A 22639-nucleotide genomic window follows, 5' to 3' on the forward strand; every position below is an offset into this window, starting at 1 on the left:
ATGCTATAGACTGGGTCCCCCCAAAATCTGTATGTTCAAACCTACCCACCAATGTGATGATAGTAAGAGGTGGTACCTTTAGGATGTCATTAGGTCATGAGGGTGGCACCCTCATGAATGGGATTAGCGCCCTTGTGTAAAAGAGGCCCCAGAGACTCCCTTGCCCTTTCCACCACATGAGGGCATGGCGTTTTAGAAAATGGTCATCTGTGAACTAGAAAGTGGGCTCTCACCAGACATGGAATCTGCCAGCGCCTAGATCTTGGATTTCCAGCCTCCAGGACTAAGAGAAGTGAGTGTTCCTTCCTTAAACCACCCGGTCTGTGGTAATTCTGTTATAGCGGCTGGATGGATGAAGATAACACAGGAATGTGTTTTCTTATGCGGCCATCACATGGTGAGTGTGCCTGGGTGGGACTCCATTTGAGAACACTGTGTGAGCAGGGGCAGTACTGAAGTGTTTTACATTTGGGGGAGGGTAGGGGCCCCTGCGCCGCTCAGTTGGTTGGGCCTCTGACTCCTGACTTTGGCTCAGGTGAGTTCGGTTCGTGAGTTCTAGCCCTGAGTTGGGCTCTGCATTGACAATGTAGAGCCTGGTTGGGATTCTCTCTCCCTGCCTCTGTCTCTGCCCCTCCTCCACTTGCTCTCTATCTCTCCCTCTCAAAATAAATAAAAATAAACTTAAAAAAAATTGTTGGGGGTGGTTAGGGGCACCTGTGTGGCTCAGTCAGCTGAATGTCTGGCTTCAGCTCAAGTCGTGATCTCATGGTTCATGGGTTTGAGCCCCATGTTGGGCTTTGGGCTGACAGGCAGGAAGCTTGCTTTCTCTCTCTCTCTCTCTCTCTCCCCGCCCCTCCCCCGCTCTCCCTTTCTCTCTCAAAAATAAATAAACGTTAAATAAAAAAAAATAAAATAAAATTATTTTGTGGCAGGGGAAGGAAGAAGAGTGGTTCCCATGACTGCTTTAGTAGGCTCTCCCTGGCAGAGACTGTGTTTATTGAGGTGCAGTGAAAGCAGTCATAATTTCTAGGTGCAGTGAGAACGAATGCAGCCTTTTGGGAAGAGCCCCGTTTGCAAATGTGTGCGGCACGGGAGAAATACTCCCCGAGTTCTCCAGGACCAAGGCCGCACAGACCCTGGGGCCTGGGGCTCCAGAGGGGTCAGTCGGAGCTGCGGGGACGGAGCGCCTCCTGGGGGCTACGTGCGGAGCTGCAGTAGAGGCAACGGAAGCCCCAGGGACGGGTCGCGTGCGGGACAAGCGGCAGGAAGAGGCTGGTGTGTGTGCGTGTTGGGGGGTGGGTTTGTCTAAGATGCCCCCTTCCCCAGATAAAGGCTCCTCACCACCCTCAGGGCCTCCACTACAGCCAGACCTGGACTCTTCATCCTGCACTGGGACCCGGCCTCGCATGCCCTGGTCCTCAGGTCCACATCCCTGCACCCTCCTGGGGCAGAATCCTGAACTAATTACCTCTCTCTCTCTCCCCTCCCCAACCTCTCCCGCCCCTTTACCTACCCCCCACCCCCACCCATCCACCTATCTACCTTTGACCCCATTGTGAGTTCAGGGGTGGAGGGAGCCTGAGCCCATGCTCAACATCTATTAATGAAACAAGAGGGGAGGCTTGCAGGGCTGGGTGTTTGTTCTAAAGGAATCCGTTCAGGGGTGCCTCGGGGGCTCAGTCAGTTGATTTCTGCTCTGGTCAAGATGAGTTCAAGACCTAGGTGAGGCTCTGTGCTGACAGCCTGGAGCCTGCTTGGGATTCTCTCTCTCCCTCCCTCTCTGCCCCTCACCGGCTCTCCTTCTCCCCAAAATAAACATTTTCTTTTTTTAACATTTATTTATTTTTGAGAGCGAGCGAGAGAGAGACAGAGTACAAGAAGGGATGGGGCAGAGAGAGAAGGAGGGAGACCCAGAATCCGATGCAGGGTCCAAGCTCCAAGCTGTCAGTACAGAGCTTGGTGCCAGGCTCAAACTCACAAACTGGGAGATCGTGACCTCAGCCGAAGTCAGATGCTCAACAGAAGGAGCCACCCAGGTGCCCCTAAAATAAATAAACATGTTTTTAAATTTATTTTTTAAAATTTTTTTAATGTTTATTTATTTCTGAGACAGAGAGAGACAGAGCATGAATGGGGGAGGGTCAGAGAGAGAGGGAGACACAGAATCTGAAGCAGGCTCCAGGCTCTGAGCTGTCAGCACAGAGCCCGATGCAGGGCTCGAAATCACAGACTGTGAGATCAGACCTGAGCTGAAGTCAGAAGCTCAACCGACTGAGCCACCCAGGCGCCCCTAAACATTTTTTTTTTAAATAAAGGAATACCTTCAGAAAAAATCTGAACATTCTTTGGCCCAAAAAAGATTCTCATGGCCTCAGCTAGCTGCTTGGCCCTTGTCTGGCCAAGGCTGGGGGATGGGCAGAGGTGATCTGGTCACACTGAGGAAGGGTGGAGAATTCTGAGGGAGGCCCAAGAAGCCACAGGAAATTCAGAAGGGTGTGGGGGTGGGGAAATGTTGGGGACAACTCTGAACTGAGAACAGTGGGAGGGGCAGCCATGGGAAGAGCATTCCTGGAAGTGACAACCCCAAGTGTCACACATCACTGCCCCCCAAGTGGGAACAAACTTAGTAAATGTGAGAAACAGAGCTGGGATCACTGGTGGAATGCAAAAGCAAAGCAAAAGAGGGTTCAAAGTGAGTTTGGGGAGGTCATCGGGAGATAGGGTGAGCAGTTTGGATTTTCTCCTAAATATAACAGGACACCACTGCAAATTTTAAGTAAGAGAGGGACTCGGTCTGATTTATATTTGAAAACATTTTTTAATGTTTATTTATTTCTGAGAGAGAGAAAGAGAGAGCACGGGAGCAGGGGAGGGGCAGAGGGAGAGAGGGAGACACAGAATTGGAAGCAGGCTCCAGGCTCCGAGCTGTCAGCACAGAGCTTAACTCGGGGCTCGAACTCATGAACCATGAGATCATGACCTGAGTTGAAGTCAGATGGGTAACCGACTGAGTCACCCAGGTGTCCCTAATTGAAAAGTAACTCTGGCTGCTGTGTTGACAAGGCACCTTGGAGAGAGCAAACTAGAAGCAGGAATAATCAATCAGTCACTGCTGTCTTACAGATGAGTGAGGGTGATGGCTTGGACCCAGGAAGTGACTCTCCATTGAGGGTGACTCTGCCATCCAGGGGACAGGTGGCAATGTCTGGAGTGTTTTTAGTTGTCACAGCTGGGGTGGACGGGGTGCTACTGACATCTGAAGGCTGGAGGCCAGGGCTACTGATGAACATCCTGCCAGGGACCCCACCCCTCAGGAACTATTTGACTCAAAATGTCAGTAGTGCTGGTCAGCCTGGGTGGCTCAGTCTGTTGAGCATCCAACTCTTTTTTTTTTTTTTTGAAAATTTTTTAACGTTTATTTATTTTTGAGACAGAGAGAGATAGAGCATGAACAGGGGAGGGGCAGAGAGAGAGGGAGACACAGAATCGGAAGCAGGCTGCAGGCTCTGAGCCATCAGCCCAGAGCCCGACGCGGGGCTCAAACTCATGAGCCATGAGATCATGACCTGAGCTGAAGTCGGACGCTCAACCGACTGAGCCACCCAGGCGCCCCAAGCATCCAACTCTTGATTTCGGCCCAGGTCATGATCTCATAGTCATGAGATTGAGCTCCAAGTGGGGGCTGCTTGAGATTCTCTCTCTCCGTTTCCCTCTGCCTTTCCCCTGTACTCTCTGTCTATATAAAAAAATTTTTTTTAATTTTTGAGAGAGAGTGAGAGAGAGAGATAAGCAAGGGAGAGGCAGAGACAGAGGGAGAGAGAGGATCCTAAGCAGGCTCCCGTGCTGTCAGTGTGGAGTCCAACACAGGGCTCATCCCACAAATTGTGAAATCATGACCTGAGCCCAAATGAAGTGTCAGATGCTTAGCCGACTGAGCCACCCAGGCAACTGCCCCAAATTGAAAAAAAAAAAAAAAGTGTCAATGGTGCTCAGATTGAGACATCTTGGATGAGAGTAATGAATGGTAGTGGGGTGGGGATAAGTGGATGGAATTTTTTTAATACCTAAGAAGTTGAGCTGATGGGTCTTGTGGGTAATTGTACATGGGAGTAAAGAAAGTAAAGGAAGCCGTCAGGCCAATGCTCAGGTGTGGGCAGGGCTTGGTGCCGCATAATATTTAGAGAGATGAAAAGCAGGCTTGTGGTGAGAAATAGTGCTGCATGATGCATGTTAAGCTTGAAATGCACACTGCAGATTCCTGAGTAGGTGTCTAATAGACAGGGAAGGGTCAGGGCTGAGATACAATTTACAGTCATCAGCTCGTTTATTGTTGTGTTTTGTGGTTATCTATTTTGGCTTGCTTTTTATTTTTATTTTTGAAAGAGAGAGATAGAGTGAGCTGGGGAGAGGAACAGAGGGAAGGAGAGAAAGAGAATCCCAGGCGGTTTCCATGCTCAGCATGGAGCCCAACACAGAGCTGAATCCCATGATCGTGAGATCATGACCTGAGCTGAAATCAAGAGTCAGATCTGGGTGCCTGGATGGCTCAGTCATTTAAGTGTCTGACTTTAGCTCAGGTCATGATCTCATGGTTCGTGGGTTTGAGCCCAGCATTGGGCTCTGTGCTGACAGCTCAGAGTCTGGAGTCTGCTTCCGATTTTGTGTCTCCCTCTCTCTCTGCTCATGCTCTCTGTGTCTCTTTCTCTCAAAAATAATTTTAAAAAAAGCGGCACCTGGGTGGCTCAGTCGGCTAAGCATCTGACTTCGGCTCAGGTCATGATCTCACCACTCGTGAGTTTGAGCCCGCATCGGGCTCTCTACGGTCAGCATGGAGCCCGCTTTGGTTCCTGTCTCCCTCTCTCTCTGCACCCGTCCCCCCAGCTCGTGCTTTCTCGCTGTCTCAAAAATAAACAAAAACATTAAAATAATAATAATTTTTAAAAAAAGAGACACTCAACTGGCTGAGCCACCCAGGCTTTTAACCTCATTTTGAAGAACCTTTAGACTCACAGGAGTTGCAAAGAAATGTACAGGGACATCCCGTGGACTCAAATCTCCCCCCTCCTCCATGTTATCATCTTCCACAACTAAGTACAATCTGAAAATCAAGGAATTGTCAGCACACAATCAGGGCAAACCCATGTCAAGACCCAGTCCTCCCTCCTCTCTGGGAGGCCCCTCCTCTGTGAGCTCCATGCTGTGATATCTCTAGACAAGAGCCTACCCTGGGAAAAGGGACCCTGGCTCTCCCCTGATAGAGCCCAGGTTGGGCAGTGGGGACCTGGATCAGAGTGCAGAAGGAGGTGGGTATTAGGGGCTGGATTGTGCCCCCTTTGCCACGTTCATATGTTGAAGCCTTAACCCCAGTACCTGCGAATGTGACTGTATGTGGAGATAGGGCCTTTAAATGGGTAATTCACTTAAAGCAAGGCCATAGAGCAAGCTCAAGTCCAGTAGGCTGGTGTCCTTTTTTTTTTTTTTTTATGTTTATCTATTTTGAGAGAGAGTGCAAGCAGGGAGGAGGCAGAGAGAGAGAGAAAGAGAGAGAAAGCATCCCAAGCAGGCTCCGTGCTGCCCAGAGCCTGACTTGGGGCTCGATCTCACAAACTGTGAAATCATGACCTGAGCTGAGATCAAGAGTTGGCCGACTGAGCCACCCAGGCGCCCCAGGACTGGTGTCCTTCTACGAAGAGATCAGGACACAGGCACACAAAGAGAGATGGCCACGTGAGAGCTCAGTGGGAAGATGATGTCTACACCCCAGGGAGAGAGGCCTGGGAAGCAACCAACCTGTTCTTCCAGCCCTACTGACGCCTTCGTCTTGGACTCCAGCCTCCGAACTGCGGGCAAGATGTTTTCTGTCATTTGAGCTGTTCTGTCTGTGGTGCTTTGTTACGGCAGCCCAAGCACGTGACACGAGAGCAAGGACAGAGGTGGCCACAGGTCACCTCCTCCAGGAGGCCTCTTCTGGTTTCCCAGGAAGAAGTGACCATGCCTTTGTCGTGAACATCTGTCCCAGCATCGGCTGGGGGGTGGCAGCGAGGGGGAGCAGTTACGAGCACTTCAGTGCTTTTCCATTTCTCAGAAGCTTCATTTACCAAACTGGGTCCCCTTGAGGTCAGACACCGTGACTGATTTGCCTGTGTCCTCAGGAGGCCGCGTGGCACCTGCACACACCAGGTCCCAGGCACGGAGGTTGACTGTGGGGGCAGGTGCTCCCATCACAACAGGTATTACCAGTAGGTGCATCCAACCTTAGGGCAGAAGACGAAGGGGAGCTTGAGAGGTGGACTGAGGTCTTGGCATGGGTGCTTCCGGTGGACCTGGGGGCGGAAATCAGCGAGCCCTCCCAGTGAGGAGGAAGGGGTGGGACTGACACCAGCCTAGGGGTACCAGATTTGGCAAATAAAAACACAAAGGCGCCCAGTTTAATTTGCATTTCAGATATGAACGCCGAATAATTTTAGTATAACAATGTCCCGTTGCGATATTTGGGACGTACTTCTAAAAAAAAAAAAAAAATCATTCATCATTTAACTGAAAGTCAACTTTAACTGGGGCACCTGGGTGGCCCAGTCGGTTAAGTGTCTGGCTTCAACTAGGGTCATGATCTGCACGGTTCGTGAGTTGGAGCCCCTGATGGGGCTTTCTGCTGTCAGCACAGAGCCCGCTCCAGATCCTTTGTCCCCCTCTCTCTCTGGCCCTCCCCTGCTCTCTAAAGTCAACTTTAACTGGAGATTCTGAGTTTTAACTGGCAAGACCCGTCAGCCCCCCACCCCCCACAACCCCCTTCCTGCATCCACTCTTGCTGTTCCCCACTGCCCTCCTTCCCCAGGGGCCCCCCGTCTGAAGAAAGGCTCATTGTACACTTTCACTTCTGCTTCCTCAGCCACCTAAGGCCCAGCGGGAGAGCCCCGACCCTCCACCCACCCAGGGCCCATGGCCTCACCCACCTTCCACTCCCTCCCCACCCCCAGGGGACCCCCAGAAGGACCAGCTCTGCCATCCCAAGCACCAGGCAGCCTCCCCCCGCCCTGCCCAGCCCCCCAGGAAAGATTCAGAGTCCTAGCGGGTGAGGTGGGGCTGGAGAGTGACAAGATAGGGCGGGGGGGGGGGGGGCGGGCGGGAGCGAGTGGGGGTGGGGCTCAGGACCGGTCACCTGGCCCCGGGTACAGCTTTCGCAACCGGCGGTTCCCCTTCGTCAGTGGAGGCGTCCGGGGGACGAGCCTGTGTGAGGGCAGGTCCAAGTGCACCCTCGTGCAGAGATGGCCCTGTCACTGCTGTTGGCCCTGCTGTGGGGCGGTGAGTGGGCCACGGGGCCAGAAGGGGCCTGGGTGGGGGCGCGGGCTGGGCTTGCAGCTTGAGCCCTCTGTCTCTTTCAGGGTCTCAGGCTCAGGCCCCAGGATTCTCCCTGCAAGTGCAGAGCGTGGTGACGGTGCAGGAGGGCCTGTGTGTGCACGTGCCCTGCACCCTCTCCTACCCCCGGATAGGCTGGACGGAGGACACCCCCGCCCTCGGCTCCTGGTTCGTGGTCGGGACAGACACGAACAAGGGAAGACCGGTGGCCACAAACAAGCAGGATCAAGTGCACGGTGGCTCCGGGGGCCGGTTCCAGCTCACTGGGGATCCCCAGAACCGCAGCTGCTCCTTGCTGATCAGAGACGCCCAGGTGGAGGACTCGGCACAGTACTTCTTTCGGGTGGAGAGAGGCAGTTACGTGCGGTATAATTTCGTGGAAAGCCCGTTCTATCTGGAAGTGACAGGTATGGACCGGGCTCCAGCAGGACTGGGAGGGAAACTCTCCTCCTCCCTGCCGTTCCCCAACCCCCCCCCACACACACACTGTGGGGAGCAGATCAGGGTCACCCCTGCAGCACCCCCTCCCAGGGCTAGGATTGTGCCCTCTCTCTGCCCCAGCCCTGACACAGAAGCCCGATGTCTACGTCCCAGAGACCCTGGAAGCAGGGCGCCGGGCGACACTCATCTGTGTGTTTAACTGGGCCTTTGAGGAATGTCCAGCCCCTACTTTCTCCTGGATGGGGGCCGCCGTCACCACCCCAGGGCCCGGACGCAAATCCTCCTACTTCTCAGTGCTTTCTCTCACACCGAGACCCCAGGACCACGGTACCCACCTCACGTGCCGGGTAGACTTCTCCAGAAAGGGCGTGAGCGCAGAGACAACCGTTCGACTTAACGTCACCCGTGAGTCTGGTGGCCAGGGCATCAGGGTGTGCAGACAGGCACGGCGGGATGTGGCCGGCGGGGGGCATCCAGACAGGTCGGTGGGGAGTCGCATCACGCTGCCTCGGCCCTGGGAGGGCTTGGGGACGCCATCTGCTCCCCAGCCACAAGCATCTTTGACACCAGTTCGTCACTAGCCTCCCGGAGGATATCACGCTTTCTTTCCCCCCCGAGGGGGTTCCCTCTTACTGCCAGGAGCCCCACGGTCCTCCCCCAAGCCAGGTCTCAATCTTGTTGCAGATGTCCCCAAAGACCTGGTTATCAGCGTTTCCAGAGCCAAGGCATCAGGTACGTATTGAGGGCCTGGGAGGGTGGGGCTGGTCCTCTGCGGAGGGTGGAGGCGAGGGAGACAGAGGGTGAGGGACACTCTGTTCCTCCTTCAGCTTCTCTCTCTCGCTCTCTCTCTCTCTCCTGGCTTCTGTCTCTGCAGCCCCGGAGCCCCAGGGAAACAGCCCATATCTGGAAGTCCAGAAAGGCCAGTTCCTGCAGCTGGTCTGTGCTTCCGAGAGCCAGTCCCCTGCCACCCTGAGCTGGGCCCTGGAGGACAGGATCCTCTCTTGGTCTCACCCCTGGACCCCCGGCCCCCTGGCTCTGGTGCTGACCCAGGTGATGCCTGGGGATTCAGGCTGCTACACCTGCCGAGCAGAGAACAGGCGTGGCTCCCAGAGCCGCACCCTGAACCTCTCCGTGCAGTGTGAGTGCGACCATCAGGAGCCTGGTTTCCAGAAAGGGAGAAGGAAGAGGGGGGCTGGGGCTGGGGGGCAGGGCCCCGGGGCTCGAAAGGGACCCGGAACCCCAGGCTGAGGGGGCTAACAATTCCGATTCCAACTCCAACGTGGGTTTTCCACCATACCACCAAACAATTCTCTGGCGCCAGCGGGGTGTTCTGCAACTCAACTCGGTTGAACACTGTCTACCTGGAGGTGGTGGCAGATCTCACAGGTGAAGGGCTCAGTCCCGCAAGGTCCCCCCCGCTCCTTGGGCCCCCACCTCAGAGGCCAGTCACAAGCCGAGTCGACCAACTGGCTCTAGATCGGAGTTTCCCATGACCCCCCCACCCCCACCTTGAATTCAATTGATTTGATAAAATGGGGCACAGAACTCAGAGGAACACTGCACTTACTGGATGGGGGGTCATTATAAAATGATACAACAGCAGACAGAAGAGATGCGTGGGGGGCAAGGCCGTTGCCCGCGTACCTCCCCGTGTTCACCAGTAGGGAGGCTCTTCAAACCCCATTCTCTTGGGTTTTTATGGAGGCTTCGACACGGAGGCAGGATTGACCAAAGCTTTGGCCGCTGCCATCCAATCCCACCTGCAATCGCTCTCCCTTCCCCGGAAGTCAGGGCAGGGATGGAAAGTCCCAAAGCTTCAGTCACCGAGGTTGGTTCTCTGGCCACCAGCCATCCCCCCCCCCCCCCCCCCAAGGTGCTTTCCAACGGTCACCTCATTTACATCAACCCAGGTGTGGTTTGAAAGGGGTTTGTTATGAATATCAAGACACCTTTATCGCTCTCATCTTTTAGGAAATTCCAAGGGTTTTAGGAACTCTATGCCAGGAATGGGAGAGATATGTATATTTATTTAATTTTTTTAAGTTTATTTATTTTGAGAGAGAGAGAGAGTGTGTGTGTGTGTGTGTGTGTGTGAGCAGGGGAAGGGCAGAGACAGAAGGAGACAGAGAATCCCAAGCAGGCTCCATGCTGTCAGCAGAGAGCCCGATGTGGGGCTTGAACTCACAAACCGAGAGCTCACGACCTGAGCCAAAACCAAGAGGCAGACACTTAACTGACCGAGCCACTCAGGTGCCCTTATATATTTTATTATAAATCACAAGCATAGAGACCAGCCCTTCTTACCAGTCTGTTCCCTTGGGCCACTCAGTGGAGAATCAGTCACTAGGTGATTCCATGCTCGGCAGCCCTGCCCTCTTTGTCTCCCAGGACCGTTCTCTGCCCTGAGGGAACACCCCTCCCCTCCCTTCTAGAGCCAGCACCCTGTCTCTGTTTCAGATGCCCCAGAGAACCTGAGAGTGATGGCCCTACAAGCAAACAGGACAGGTATGAAGGGGGACAGAGAACCTGGGGCCTCTCGGTGCCACACTGGGGGCCTCGGCGTCTGGAATGCTGCCATGCAAAAGGGTCCCTGTGCCCTCAGCTGAGCCTCTGATCTTGCCTCTTCCTTCCCGCAGTCCTGGAAAACCTTGGGAATGGCACGTCCCTCCCAGCCCTGGAGGGCCAAAGTTTGCGTCTGCTCTGTGTCGCCCACAGCAACCCCCCAGCCCAGCTGAGCTGGGCCCTGCGGGGACAGACTCTGAGCCCCTCCCAGCCCGCAGACCCCGGGATCCTGGAGCTGCCTCAGATACAAACGGAGCATGAAGGAGTCCTCACCTGCCGAGCTCAGAACTCGCTGGGCTCCCAGCACGTCTCCCTGCTTCTCTCTGTGGTCTGTGAGTGTGGGGACCCCCGGGGGCGAGACGCACGGGGCCTGGGGAGCAGAGGCGCCGCTGACCCTGCCCCTCCCCCCCCCCCTGCAGGCCCCCCGCGGCTGCTCGGCCCCTCCTGCTCCCGGGAGGGCGAGGCGCTGGGCTGCACCTGCTCCGCCCGAGCCCGGCCGGCCCCCACCCTGAGCTGGCGGCTGGGGGAGGGGCTGCTGGAGGGGAACCACAGCGACGCTTCCTCGACCGTCACCTCCAGCTCCGAGGGGCCCTGGGCCAACAGCTCCCTGAGCCTCAGGGGACCGCTGGGCTCCGGCCTCAGACTCAGCTGCGAAGCCCGGAATGCACATGGGGAACAGAGCGCCGCGGTCCTGCTGTTGCCAGGTCTGCGGGCCAGCTGGAGGCCCCACCCCCACCCCCGACGAGTGGAGGCTGAGTGGGGGCAGGGGCAAGGTCCTGTGGTTGGAGCAGGACCTGGTGCACGTGGCACCTGCGGCTGGGAATGCAGAGGGCAATCCAAACTGGAAGGCCTGTCGCCTGGGCCCTGGGCGCAGAGGGGTTTCCAAGACTTGGACAGAAGGGGTTGCAGATAAAATCCTGGAATGGGAGCTGGAACCTGAGTGCCCGGTGGCAGGTGGGCGTGAGGCCCCACGTTAACGGGGGAGGCTCAGAGCTGGCTGACCGTCTCCTTGCACAGATAAGAAGGGACTCCTCTCAAAGGCGTTGGGTAGCGGAATATTTCTGGGGATGGGCATCACGACGCTCCTTTTCCTCTGCCTCATCCTGGTCACGTGAGTTAGGAGCCTGCGCGATGGGGCGTGGGATCCGGGGCTGGGGACCGGGGAAGTGCCAGGGCGCACAATCAAGGGTCTTGTTCCCCGGGCAGGAAGACTCTGAGGAAGAAACAGGCCCAGGCAGGGACTCCGGCCCACGCAGGGACTCCGGCCCAGGCAGGGACTCCGGCCCACGCAGGGACTCCGGCCCACGCAGGGACTCCGGCCCACGCAGGGGCTCCGCCGAAGCCCAAGGCCACGCGGAGAAGCACGATCCTGGACTACATCAACGTGGTCCCCAATCCTGGTCCCCTGGTGAGTGGCTCCGTGTGCTGCCTCTACTTTCCCTGCTCAGACTCCCAGCCCTCGCCCCCGCCCCTCCCCTGCCCTGTCCCAACCCTTTTCCCCCAAGGGACATCAAGGTGGAAAAGGTATGGGTGTTGGATTCGAGTCCTGTGAGATCTTGACCAAATCACTCGCTCTCTCTGAGCCTCCATTTCTTCCTCTGCTTCCTTCGAGAGCTGGTTTGAGGATGAGAACACATCATGCACTTGCTCAAAATGTAGCAGCTCGCCCGTTCTTATCACCCCGATGAGGTTACTAATTCTAATTAATGATGTGATCATTCTTAATATCATGGAGAGTCCGTGTATTTAGTGATGAAGAGCGCGGCTCTGAAGTCAGCTCGTCCGGGTACACTCTTGGTTTTATCGCAGTGTGTTCTTGGACAAGTCTCTTAACTTCTCTGTGCCTTAGTTTAAAATGGGGGAAATGGGGGCGCCTGGGTGGCTCAGTCCTTAAGAGTCTGACCTCAGCTCAGGTCATGATCTCATGGTCTGTGAGTTTGGGCCCCGCATCGGGCTGTGTGCTGACAGCTCAGAGCCTGGAGCCTGCTTCGGATTCTGTGCCTTCCTCTCTCTCTGCCCCTCCCCTGCTTGCACTCTCTCTCTCTCAAAAATAAACATTAAAAAAAATTTTTTTAAAGAAAATGGGAGAAATAGTAGTATCTATTACCTAGGATCATTCTAAGTACTCGCTATGCTCCTGGAACCTGTAAACATTTAGAATAGTAGCCGGCACCTAGTAAGTGTTCTACAAATGCCGGATAGTTTTAGGAGAGAACATTTATTTGTTTATTTACTTACTTATTTATTTTTATTTTTACTTTTTTTAAGTTTATTTAGAGGGGAGGTGCGCATGCGCACAAGCGGAGAGAGAGAGAGAGAGAGAGAGAGAGAAAGAGAGAATCCCAAGCAGGCTCCCTGCTGTCAGCACAGAGCCTGATGCGGGGCTCGAACCCACATCAGATCACAACCTGAGCGGAAACCAACCGCCCCCCCCCCCCCCCCCCCCCCCCCCCCCCGCCAGGCGCCCCCAGGAGAGAACATTTGTATGCTGATGACTCCAAAACTTGCATCTCTCAAACTCACCCTTGACCTTTAGACTCCTATCCAACGGTCGGGCGGCATGTTTGTTTGAGTGTCTAACAGGCGTCTCGGATTTAGCCCGTCCGAGTCGAATTTAGGACTAACTCCACTGCTTACGCTCTCCATGCGGCCCGGCTCGGCAAACAGCACCACGTCCGCCTGGCTGCCCAAGCCCGTCTTTCGCTCCTCTGTCCTCCACCACCCCACGATCAACCCATTGGCAAGACCCCCTTCCCAATACACCCAAACCGCCTCTTCCGGTTCTGCCACTTCCTGTGTGTGCCCCCCCGCTTCCGCTCTCGCCCCCCCCCCCCCCCCCCCCCCCCCCCCCGGCTCTCGGCTCTCTTTCCGTGTGCATGGTATCCTTTAAAAACCCAAATAGGGAGGCCCCTGGGTGGCTCAGTCGGTTAAGTGTCTGAGTCCTGATTTCAGCTCATCATGATCTCACCTTTGGTGAGTTTGAGCCCAGCATCAGGCCCTGTGCTGATGGTGCAGAGCCTGCTTGGGCTTCTCTCTCTCTCTCTCTCCCTCTCTCTGCCCCTCCCCTTCTCTCTCTCTTTAAATAAACTTAAAAAAAAAAAACCCCAAATAGGGACAACTAACCCCCGTGGAGTACTACTCAGCCATCATAAGGAACAAATGATTGAAAGAAGCTACTGGTTGAAAAAACCTTAGAGACAAAAAAAAAAAAAAGGAAAAATGCTGATCTCCAATGGTCACGTATGCAGGATTCCATGTTTATAACACCCTGCAAACGATCAGATTGTAGAGACCGAGGACAGATTAGTAGTGGCCAGGTTTAGGGACAGGAGGGCAGTGAGGACTAGAGAGGAGCAGCAGGTGGGGAGAGCTTTGTGGGGAGGAACAGTTCTGTGTCTTGACCGTGCTGTGGGCTGCACGGATCTCCCTGTGTGTGTTCGCTCTGGCTGCCATAGCAAAGGACTGCAGCCGGGGTGACTTAAACCACAGACATTGTTTATTGTTTGTTCCTGCCCCAAGATGTAATCCTAGTTCTTTTTTTTTTATTTTTATTTTTTAATGTTTATTTATTTTTGAGAGAGAGAGAGAGAGAGCCAGCAGGGGAGGGTCAGAGAGAGAGGAAGACCCACAATCCGAAGCAGGCTCCAGGCTCTGAGCTGTCAGCACAGGGCCCGAGGCGGAGCTCGAACTCATAAAACATGAGATCATGACCTGAGCCGATGTTGATCACTTAACTAAGCCACCCAGGCGCCCCAGTCCCAGTTCTTAATTAGTGTCTGGTGCATGGTGAGCTCTCGAGTATTTGTGGAAGGAGGGAAGGAAGGAAGGACACAGGGAGAGAAGGAGGGGAGGGAGGGAAGGGAGGAAGGAGGGGAAAGAGAGAGGGAGGAAGGAGAGGAGGGAGGGAAGAGGGGAAGGGAGGAAGGAGGGGAGAGAGAGGGAGGAAGGGGAGGAGGGAGGGAGGGAAGGAAGGGGGAGGGAGGGAGGAAAGAGGGGCGGCAGGAAGGAAGAATAGAAGGAGGGAAGGAAGCCTGGTTGTTTCTCTCCCAGGCTCGCAATCGCAATCGGAACCAGAACCGGAAGGCCATGCCGAGCAGTCCTTCCCAGGCCTCTCCTCCAGGCGCTCCCTCCCAGGAATGTAAGAAAAACCAGAAGGAGCTACATGCTGCTCCCCACACTTGTCCAGGACCCAGATCATCCACGCAAGCCTCAGAATCAGAGAGTAACCAAGAGAATCTCCATTATGCTGCCCTCACCTTCTCGGGCCTCAGACCCTGGGACACCTGGGAGTCCAAGGACACAGGCCCGGAGTACGAGGACATCAAGTTTCACTGACGGTCTCCCGGGCTGCAGGGCTGGGATCCAGGGTAGGCGGAATGGAGAGGGTGAGGAAGACAAGCATCCTCTCTCTCTCTCTCTCTCTCTGTCTCCCTCACCCTCTTGGTCTCCAAGCATGGGTCCTCCCATTCCAGACCCGATCATTTGGAAAAGCTGGATGCATCTCTCTGGATGCACTATTCTGAGAGGCAAGAGAAATCTTCTCTGCCACCACAGCCCCCCCCCCCCCCCCCCCCGCAGCTGATCACACAGGCTCACAGTTTCTCAAAGGTGGGAGGGACTTTAAAGGCAATTAACCTATCATCTTTGCGAGGTCAGCCAGCTAACCTCACAGGTCAAGTCTGACCCACTGCCTAATTTCGAGCCAAGAGTGTTTTCCACATTTTAAATGGTTGTGGGGAGGGGCCAGCTCAGATGGGAGAGCTTACAACGCCTGATCTCCGGGGTGGTGAGTTCAAGCCCCAGGTCAGGTGTAGAGATTACTAAAATAATAATACTAATAAACTTAAAAAAATAAATGGGAGCAGGGAATCGAAAGCAGAAAAATGTTTCCTGATACGTGCTAAGGATATGAAATTCCAATTCCGGTGTCCATAAATAAAGTTTTATTGGATCACAGTTGCGCCCATTCAAAAGAATGCAGGACTCTGGCCCACGGCAGGCAGAGCTGAGTCCGAGATGTCTGCTGTCTGGGCATCTGCAGGAAGAGTTTGCAGAATCTTCACCTAAAGTAAACACAGCCACTTATTTTTACAGAAGAGGAACAGAAGCAGATGTTCAGAGTGAGTTCAAGAGCAGCCACCGTAAAGATGTCCTGCTAGGCGACAAGACAGGAAGTCCCTCAGGGCAAGGACACCACGTGGAGACTGGGCGCAATTGTGCCCTCCAACCCATGAACCTGAGGAAGAACGATCGCAGGAGGGCATGGTACTGGGAACGCTCTCAAAATGTAATGGAAAGCAAAGCTCACCATGTACTCTGAATCAACCAGCCGGTGAAGAGAGAAGATGGGTCTATTTCTCCGAGGGGAGCAGGTCCTTCCTCCTTCCCCAGAGGTCAGAGTCCTAATTGCTTCACAGAAAGCTCTCATGGGGGATGGTTGCTACTTGCCAGGCAGAAAATTGAGGAGCCCAGAAGAGATGTTGGCCTTTGCATTAAAAAAAAAAAAAAAAAAAAAAAAGTTGGGGGCACCTGGGTGGCTCAGTCGGTTGAGCGGCTGACTCTTGGTTTTGGTTCAGGTCATGATCTCCCGGGTTGTGGGTTCAAGCCTGGCATGGGGCTCTGTGCTGACAGAGCGAAGCCTGCTTGGGATTCTCTCTGCCCTCTCCCCTGGCTCTCACCCTCTCTCTCTCTCTCTCTGTCTCTCTCAGAAATAAATAAATAAACATTTAATAAATAAATAAATAACAGGGCGCCTGGGTGGCTCAGTTGGTTAAGCGTCCAACTTCAGCTCGGGTCACAATCTCACGGTTCGTGAGTTTGAGACCCACGTGGGGCTCCATGCTGACAGCTCAGAGCCTGGAGCCTGCTTCGGATTCTGTGTCTCCCTCTCTGTCTGCCCCTCCCCTGCTTGCACTCTCTCTCTCTCTGTCTCAAAAATAAATAAACATTTTAAAAATTTGATAAATAAATAAATAACAATAATAATAAAAATAAAGCCACACTGGAGAAATCTGTGGAACCAAGAGCGTGTCCACACCCCAACAGCCGCCTGGCTCTAAAAATCTTTCCCCACTGCTTTGCCATGCTGCCTGAAGGGGGCGCTCTTGAGCGAAAAGGACTCGGAGCCTTGGGGGGCTTTTGGCTGAACTGGGACATAAAAGGCCCGTCTCTGACCATGCTTGTGGTCCACAGGGTCAAGAGCTAAAGACCAGGGAAAGGGTTAGAGGGGAGGGCATATCATTTCAAAGGGTGACAGCTTCCACGAAGAGGAAGGAGCTGGTGGTGGACAGGTTCACGTTTTCCCAGGTATTTGGCTAAGGTCCTGAGGCTTTGTGTCCTGAGAGAGAGAATAACCGGATGTTCGCAGACAAGCCCCACTTCACCTAAACCCTCTCCAATTCCAGAGCTATTGATCTGTGGAGACATTTGTAACACGGACTAACACATATTGAGCACTTACGCCAGGCGCTTCGGTGAATGCTTATTATATTATCCCACTCAACACAGAAACTCTTAAGGGAATTTTTGACTGAAGACTGGGGAAGTCTCCCTTCATCTTGCCAGATCCCAATTAACTGGTTCATGTAAGGCAGCCCGAAAAGGTTCAGAACTTTAAGAAAGAACAGATGTTAATCCAGAAGAATTTAACAAAACCTCTTAATTTGTCTACCCAAGGTAATCGTCAGTACTAATGAGCTGAGGGGCGCCTGGGTGGCTCAAGACAGTTGAGCATCTGATGTTTGTTTTTTTTTTAAGTTTATTTATTTATTTAGAGAGAGTGTGTGGGAGGGCCAGAAAGAGAGGGAGGGAGAGAGAGAATCCATACTGTCAGAGCAGGGCCTGATGCGAGGCTCGTACTCGCGAACCGCCAGAACGTGACCTGAGCTGAAACCGAGAGTCGGATGTTCAACCCACTGAGCCACCCGGGGCACCCCAAGCATCTGCCTCTTGATTTTGGCTCAGGTCATGATCTCAGGGTCGTGGGATCGAGCTCTGTGTGGGGCTCCACATTGAGCATGGAGCTGGCTTAAGATTCTCTCTTTCTCTCCCTCTGCCTCCCTTCCCTATTCATGCGCTCTCTCTCTAAAATAAAGTAATAATAATAAAATAAAATAAAAATATAATAATAATAAGCTGATTCTTGCACTGGTTTCTTAGCCACTACTGGCAAGATTTATCTAATTCTGTTCATCCTTTTAGGGACTAAAGATCCCTTCTCTCCACCCCCCCCCCCCCACCATAATCTTAGAAAGACAAAAACAAAAAACAAAAAGCAAATCTTCCACAGTGGCCAGCTGCGTGGACACAGTCTGGCCGCTGCTTCCTCCAGAGATGAAGTGACAGACTCTCTCCCTCTTTTTTATTGTTTATTTACTTTTTTTTTTTTTGAGAGAGAGAGAGTGAGTGGGGGAGGGACAGAGTGAAAGGAGACACAGAATCTGAAGCAGGCTCCAGGCTCCGAGCTGTCAGCACAGAAGAACCTGAAGCAGGGCTTGAACTCAGAGACAAGATCACGACCTGAGCCAAAGTCAGTCGCTTAACAGACTGAGCCACTCAGGTGCCCCTGGGCTCTCCTCTCTTTATACCTGAAATGATTGACAGGACTCCTGTCCAATCACAACTTTTCTCCTCATTCGAGCCACTAAGAGGCAGGTTCTGACTTTTCTCTAATACAAATGTTACAGAGAAGTTAGCATGTGAAAATTTTGATGACTTAGGGCCAGATGTGAAAACTGAAGACCAGCTCATAACTTTTTTCCTTTTATTAATCACAGCTTGCAAAACTTCCTTCTTGTGAATGAAATGGCCTGAGCTTTGTGGTACCAAGATCTCCTGGTGACAGTTTAACAAATCACTCTGGTTCTCAGATGAAGATCACTGTGCAGCAAATAATGAAGAGGGAGAAAGAAAGGGGAGGGGGGAGACTTTGAGATGGAATTTTCCAAGGGTTTCGTGATGCAGATATTACGATCTCTGCTTTATAGCTGAGCAGACTGAGGCACCGGAAGGTTGCAGACGTGCCCAACACCACATGATTAGTAAGATTCAATCCCAGGCAATCTGATTCTGGAGCCCAGGCTCTTAGTCATGATCCTATATGGGCCTCCTGATGAATTGTTGACCAGAGGTGTGGCTGGGCACCTGGGTGGCTCGGTCAGTTAAGAGATTCTTGGTTTCAGCTCAGGTCATGATCTCACGGTTCATGAGTTGGAGTTTCTCTCTCTCCCTCTATCTGCCCCTTCACTCTCTCTGGAGCTCTCTCTCTCTCAAAGCAAATAAATGAGCTTAAAAAAAAAGAGGTGTGGCAGGTACAGCACATGGGAAGGACAAAGGATTTGTCCTTGTGTCCAGATTCTACCACTTACTAGCAGAGTAAGTGTAGGCCAAGTGAGTTTCCCTCTCGGAGCCTCTATTTCCCCCTGTATTCAAATGACGGTAGCACCCTTGCTCAAAAGTGGGTTGTAATGACTGAATAGAGACTGTAAATATAGTGTATAAACTGTAAAGCATCATTTAGACATTAACTATGCTTATCTGAGTACAACGAAGTAGGATTATTTAAGTATGGTGGAGAGCCTTCAGAAGAACAGAGAAGTTATCTATGGGGATCCAAATCTCACGTTTGTTGAATGGCAACTATAATGTGTGAAATCTTCTCAGCTCGTAAGAGGCTGCCCATTTGCATTAGCCATGGCGCCCCAGTCTGCAGGGGGGTTGCAAACAGCTTTGGAGAATAAGATACAGAGCGAGGGCGAGCACTGTGGTCACCGTCTCCCGCGCTCTTTCTGTTCTTCCTCCCATAGTCACCGTAGGAGCCCCGATTGGGCTGTTATTGGGTAGCTGGTGATATACCAGGGAGACCCCCTCAGACCTGTTTTGCCTTCTTCAGTGAGTGAGCCAACGCTCCTGGGGACAGCGTGAAGTACAACAGTGAATTAGGTGCAAGGATTCAAGTTGGCCACTAGGAGCCAGTATGCACAGAGTGAGAGAATTAGGGACTCGGCTTAGGATCACCCAATGCAATCCCCTCATTTTAGAGATGGGGCTTAGAAAGAGGGACAGGGTCTTGCCCAAGGCCATGCGGCAAAATGGAGGAAGTCAAACTCATACCCAGCCAGGTCCTAGAATGGATGAGCATTGACTGCACAGCATGAATCCCTTTTAACAAATTTGGAGCGGGGAGGATGCCGGAGGGGCTTCTGTTTCCATTCCTGTACCCCCAAATCCTGCTATGAGAGCCACCTTTCAAAGTTTGTATGACCTAGGACATTTCTTTTTTTTTTGTAAGTTATTTACTTATCTATTTTGAAAGAGAGAGAGAACAAGCGGAGAAGAGGCAGAGAGAGAGGGAGAGAGAGAGAATCCCAAGCCGGTTGGGCACTTTCAGCTCAGAGACCAACTTGGAGGGCTCAGTCTTGCAAACCGTGTGATCATGACCTGAGCTGAAATCAAGAGTTAGATGCTTCACCGACTGAACCACCCAGGCGCCCTGACTTGGGAAATTTCAAGAGTGAGTTGCTAGGGCAACAGGTTTGGCCAGGGGTCACTAACTTTGAAATATGTGAGCTAAGGTCCTGACTTACCAATAACGACTTGGGACTCGGAGGGAGCGAGGACGGTGTTATCCGGGACTCTGGGGAAGGGCAACGTTGTGTAAATGAAAATATGAGTGACAACAGGCTTGGAGGCAGAAGACCCAGCCTGGACTTTCCCCCTTGTCACGCAGTCTCTATAACCAATTCACTAGGAACTATCAGCCCCAGGAAGTATAAATACAAAACAGCTCTATGTTTCTGATCACTGATCCGATCATTCTCTCTCAAAACATTTTTTTCTCAGGTCATCTGACTGGCTCAGTCAGTGGAGCATGTGACTTTGATCTCAGGGTCATGAGTTCAAGTCCCTATTGGGCATAGGGCCTGCTTTGAAAAAAAAAAAAAAGAATATTTTTCTTCTCAGCTCCTAACTATGTCTCAGATACTCTGCTCAGCCTGGTCTTAAGCCTTCCCCTCAGATTCCTCTCCATCCAGTAGTGGTTCAAGCTGGGACTTGCCTCCTTGGAGAAGAGAGGGACACCAATCATCCTGGACACATCTTTTCTCCATCCTCATTTAAAGCCCTGATTTCCCAAAGTTTAGGGGCCTAGAGGAGGGATGGGCATGGGGACAAGTGACTCTTGACCCGACTGGCCACAGCAGTAGCTTCTTGTTGGCTGAAGCCTTCTCCAGGCTAACCCTGGATGTGTCCAAAGACTGGCTCTCTTGCGGAGCAAGAACGTGAGAACCTGGGTGGGTCCAGTGAGGTTTTCTGAACTCCTCTGTTTTTTTGTTGTTGTTTTGTTTTTTGTTTTTAATTTTATTTTTTTAAGTAATCTCTACGTGTTGGGGCGCCTGGGTGGCTAAGTCAGTTAAATGTCTGGCTCTTGGTTTTGGTTCAGGTCGTGATCTCACGGTTCATGAGTTAAGCACTGTGTCGGGCTCCGCACTGACAGTGAAAAGCCTGCTTGGGATTCTCTCTCTCTGCCCCTCCCCCCACTCGTGCTTCTCTCAATTAAAAAAAAAAAAAAAAAAGCCTTAAAAAAAGTAATCTCTAGGGGTGCCTGGGTGGCTCAGTCGGTTGAGCGTCGGACTTCAGCTCGGGTCATCATCTCGTGGTCCGTGAGTTCAAGCCCCACATCCGGCTCTGTGCTGACAGCTCGGAGCCTGGAGCCTGCTTCAGATTCTGTGTCTCCCTCTTTCTCTGACCCTCCCCTGTTCATGCTCTGTCTCTGTCTCAAAAATAAATAAACATTTAAAAAATTAAAAAAAAAAGTAACCTCTACATACAACCTGTGGCTCAAACTTACAACCCCAAGATCCACAGTCACATGCTCTAATGACTGAGCTAGCCAGGAGCCCCTGGACTCCTCTGTTTCTTTTCTTTTCTTTTTAATATATACCCCTTTAAATTTTTTTAAATGTTTATTTTTGAGAGACAGACAGAGAAAGAGATAGAGACAGAGCATGAGCAGGGGAAGGGCAGAGAGAGAGACAGAACCCAGAGCAGGCTCCAGGCACTGAGCTATCAGCACAGATCCCCACACGGGGCTCAAATTCACAAACTGTGAGATCATAACCCGAGCACATCTGAAGTCGGATGCTTAACCGACTGAGCCACCCAGGCGCCCCTGCAGGGTTCTGATTAGAAAGAAGGTATAACTTCTGGGTCAAAGTCTAAAGGTGAGCAGTCCCCCACCGCTACCTTGAAGGGTATGGGAAGAAAGCAGTGAGGTCAGAGCCTCTAGAGGTGGGGAGAGTCTCCAAGGGAGGCAAGAAAGGCGGCGGGGGTGTGGGGGTATGGGGGGGGGGGGAAGGGGGGTATTAAGGGTGGGACGGCAGGGAGAGAAGCCCTCAAGACCAGGAGGCCCTGGTGCCTAACGGCACTTGGAAAGTCTCCCAAGTTGGAACGGTCCCCTGGAGGGGGACAGAAGTGGGGACTTAAGGGAACCCGTGAGCCCAGTAGGCTGGGAGGCCCTGAAAGTCCAGTCTTGGGACTACGCCCGAGGCCCTTGGGGGGAGGCAGTGGAAGGAAGGGGCCGAACCTAAGGCGGGGATGGGGCAACGGGGCTCCCTGGTGGGCCATGGAGACGCCTGCGCGGGATTCCCTCCCTCAGCCCGGGGTCCTGTCGCCCCTCCAAGCTTCGCTCGGCATCTCCAGGCCTGGGCTAGGTATCCCCGGACGCCGCAGACGCCACCCTGCGGAAGCAATAGCCATCGACTCCATTGAATTCCATAGCAAGAAAGTCCGGAGTAAGCCCTGAGAGAGGACAACCAATCAGAGAGCGAGCCGAGTTCGCGCTCAGAAATATAACCAATCAAAGAGCGAGGGTGCCGGCTCGCAGATCTGCGGGATGCGGGGAGGGGACTCGGGGGCAACGCGAGCTCACTCACCAATCAGAGCCGAGAATGACTGTCTCGCGCGGCTGTCTAACGCGGAGTGGGCGGAGCTCAAACGCAACGCTGCTGGAGTTTCCCCACGAATCGGAAGTTTCGCTGCCCCCGACGCAGGAGTTGATTGGTCACTTGCAGAACTTGCCTCCCAATGTTGGAAAACGGATACAGGACATTCCCTTAGAGACACTAGAGCCCGCCTCCGCTCCCTAGCGTGGGAGGAGGGCCTTAAAGGGCCAGGTTCTTGGTAAGTCGACGTCGGACCTCTTCACAGAAATAGAAACAGTAGCAGAACAAAATCGAAAGCCATTCCATTATGTTGGAATTGACCAGGAAGGGCTATCTCTCGA

At 52.9% G+C, this 22639-nt stretch overlaps 1 protein-coding gene and 1 long non-coding RNA gene across 7 annotated transcripts; one reads left to right on the forward strand and one right to left on the reverse strand.

Annotated features, from left to right (window-relative positions):
- Window positions 1-899: 899 nt before the first annotated feature.
- On the forward strand, window positions 900-18538 carry LOC102954774 (sialic acid-binding Ig-like lectin 10). 6 transcript variants are annotated; one of them, XR_006212120.1, is made up of 13 exons: window positions 900-1277; window positions 7383-7763; window positions 7918-8202; window positions 8482-8529; window positions 8672-8935; window positions 10255-10302; window positions 10434-10691; window positions 10779-11063; window positions 11377-11470; window positions 11566-11767; window positions 14410-14726; window positions 15454-15752; window positions 18135-18538. XR_006212120.1 is itself a non-coding variant. In XM_042970334.1 (13 exons), exons 1-12 carry the CDS (start codon window positions 1046-1048, stop codon window positions 14692-14694), a joined length of 2346 nt encoding a protein of 781 aa, XP_042826268.1. In that variant the 5' UTR covers window positions 900-1045; the 3' UTR covers window positions 14695-14726; window positions 15454-15716. The 6 variants fall into 6 exon arrangements, 5 of the variants coding, with proteins under 5 accessions (XP_042826268.1, XP_042826270.1, XP_042826272.1 ...); XM_042970334.1 differs by lacking the exon at window positions 18135-18538 and having other exon boundaries at window positions 11566-11593; window positions 11630-11767; window positions 15454-15716; XM_042970336.1 differs by lacking the exon at window positions 18135-18538 and having other exon boundaries at window positions 8092-8202; window positions 15454-15716.
- Window positions 15258-22625, reverse strand: LOC122234360. Its single transcript, XR_006212136.1, has 3 exons — window positions 22290-22625; window positions 15668-15844; window positions 15258-15422 (listed from the first exon to the last, which is right to left on the reverse strand). It is a non-coding gene; the product is annotated as an uncharacterized LOC122234360 (long non-coding RNA).
- Window positions 22626-22639: the final 14 nt, after the last annotated feature.

Source organism: Panthera tigris, chromosome E2 (genome assembly GCF_018350195.1).
Source record: "Panthera tigris isolate Pti1 chromosome E2, P.tigris_Pti1_mat1.1, whole genome shotgun sequence".
NCBI lineage: Eukaryota > Metazoa > Chordata > Mammalia > Carnivora > Felidae > Panthera > Panthera tigris.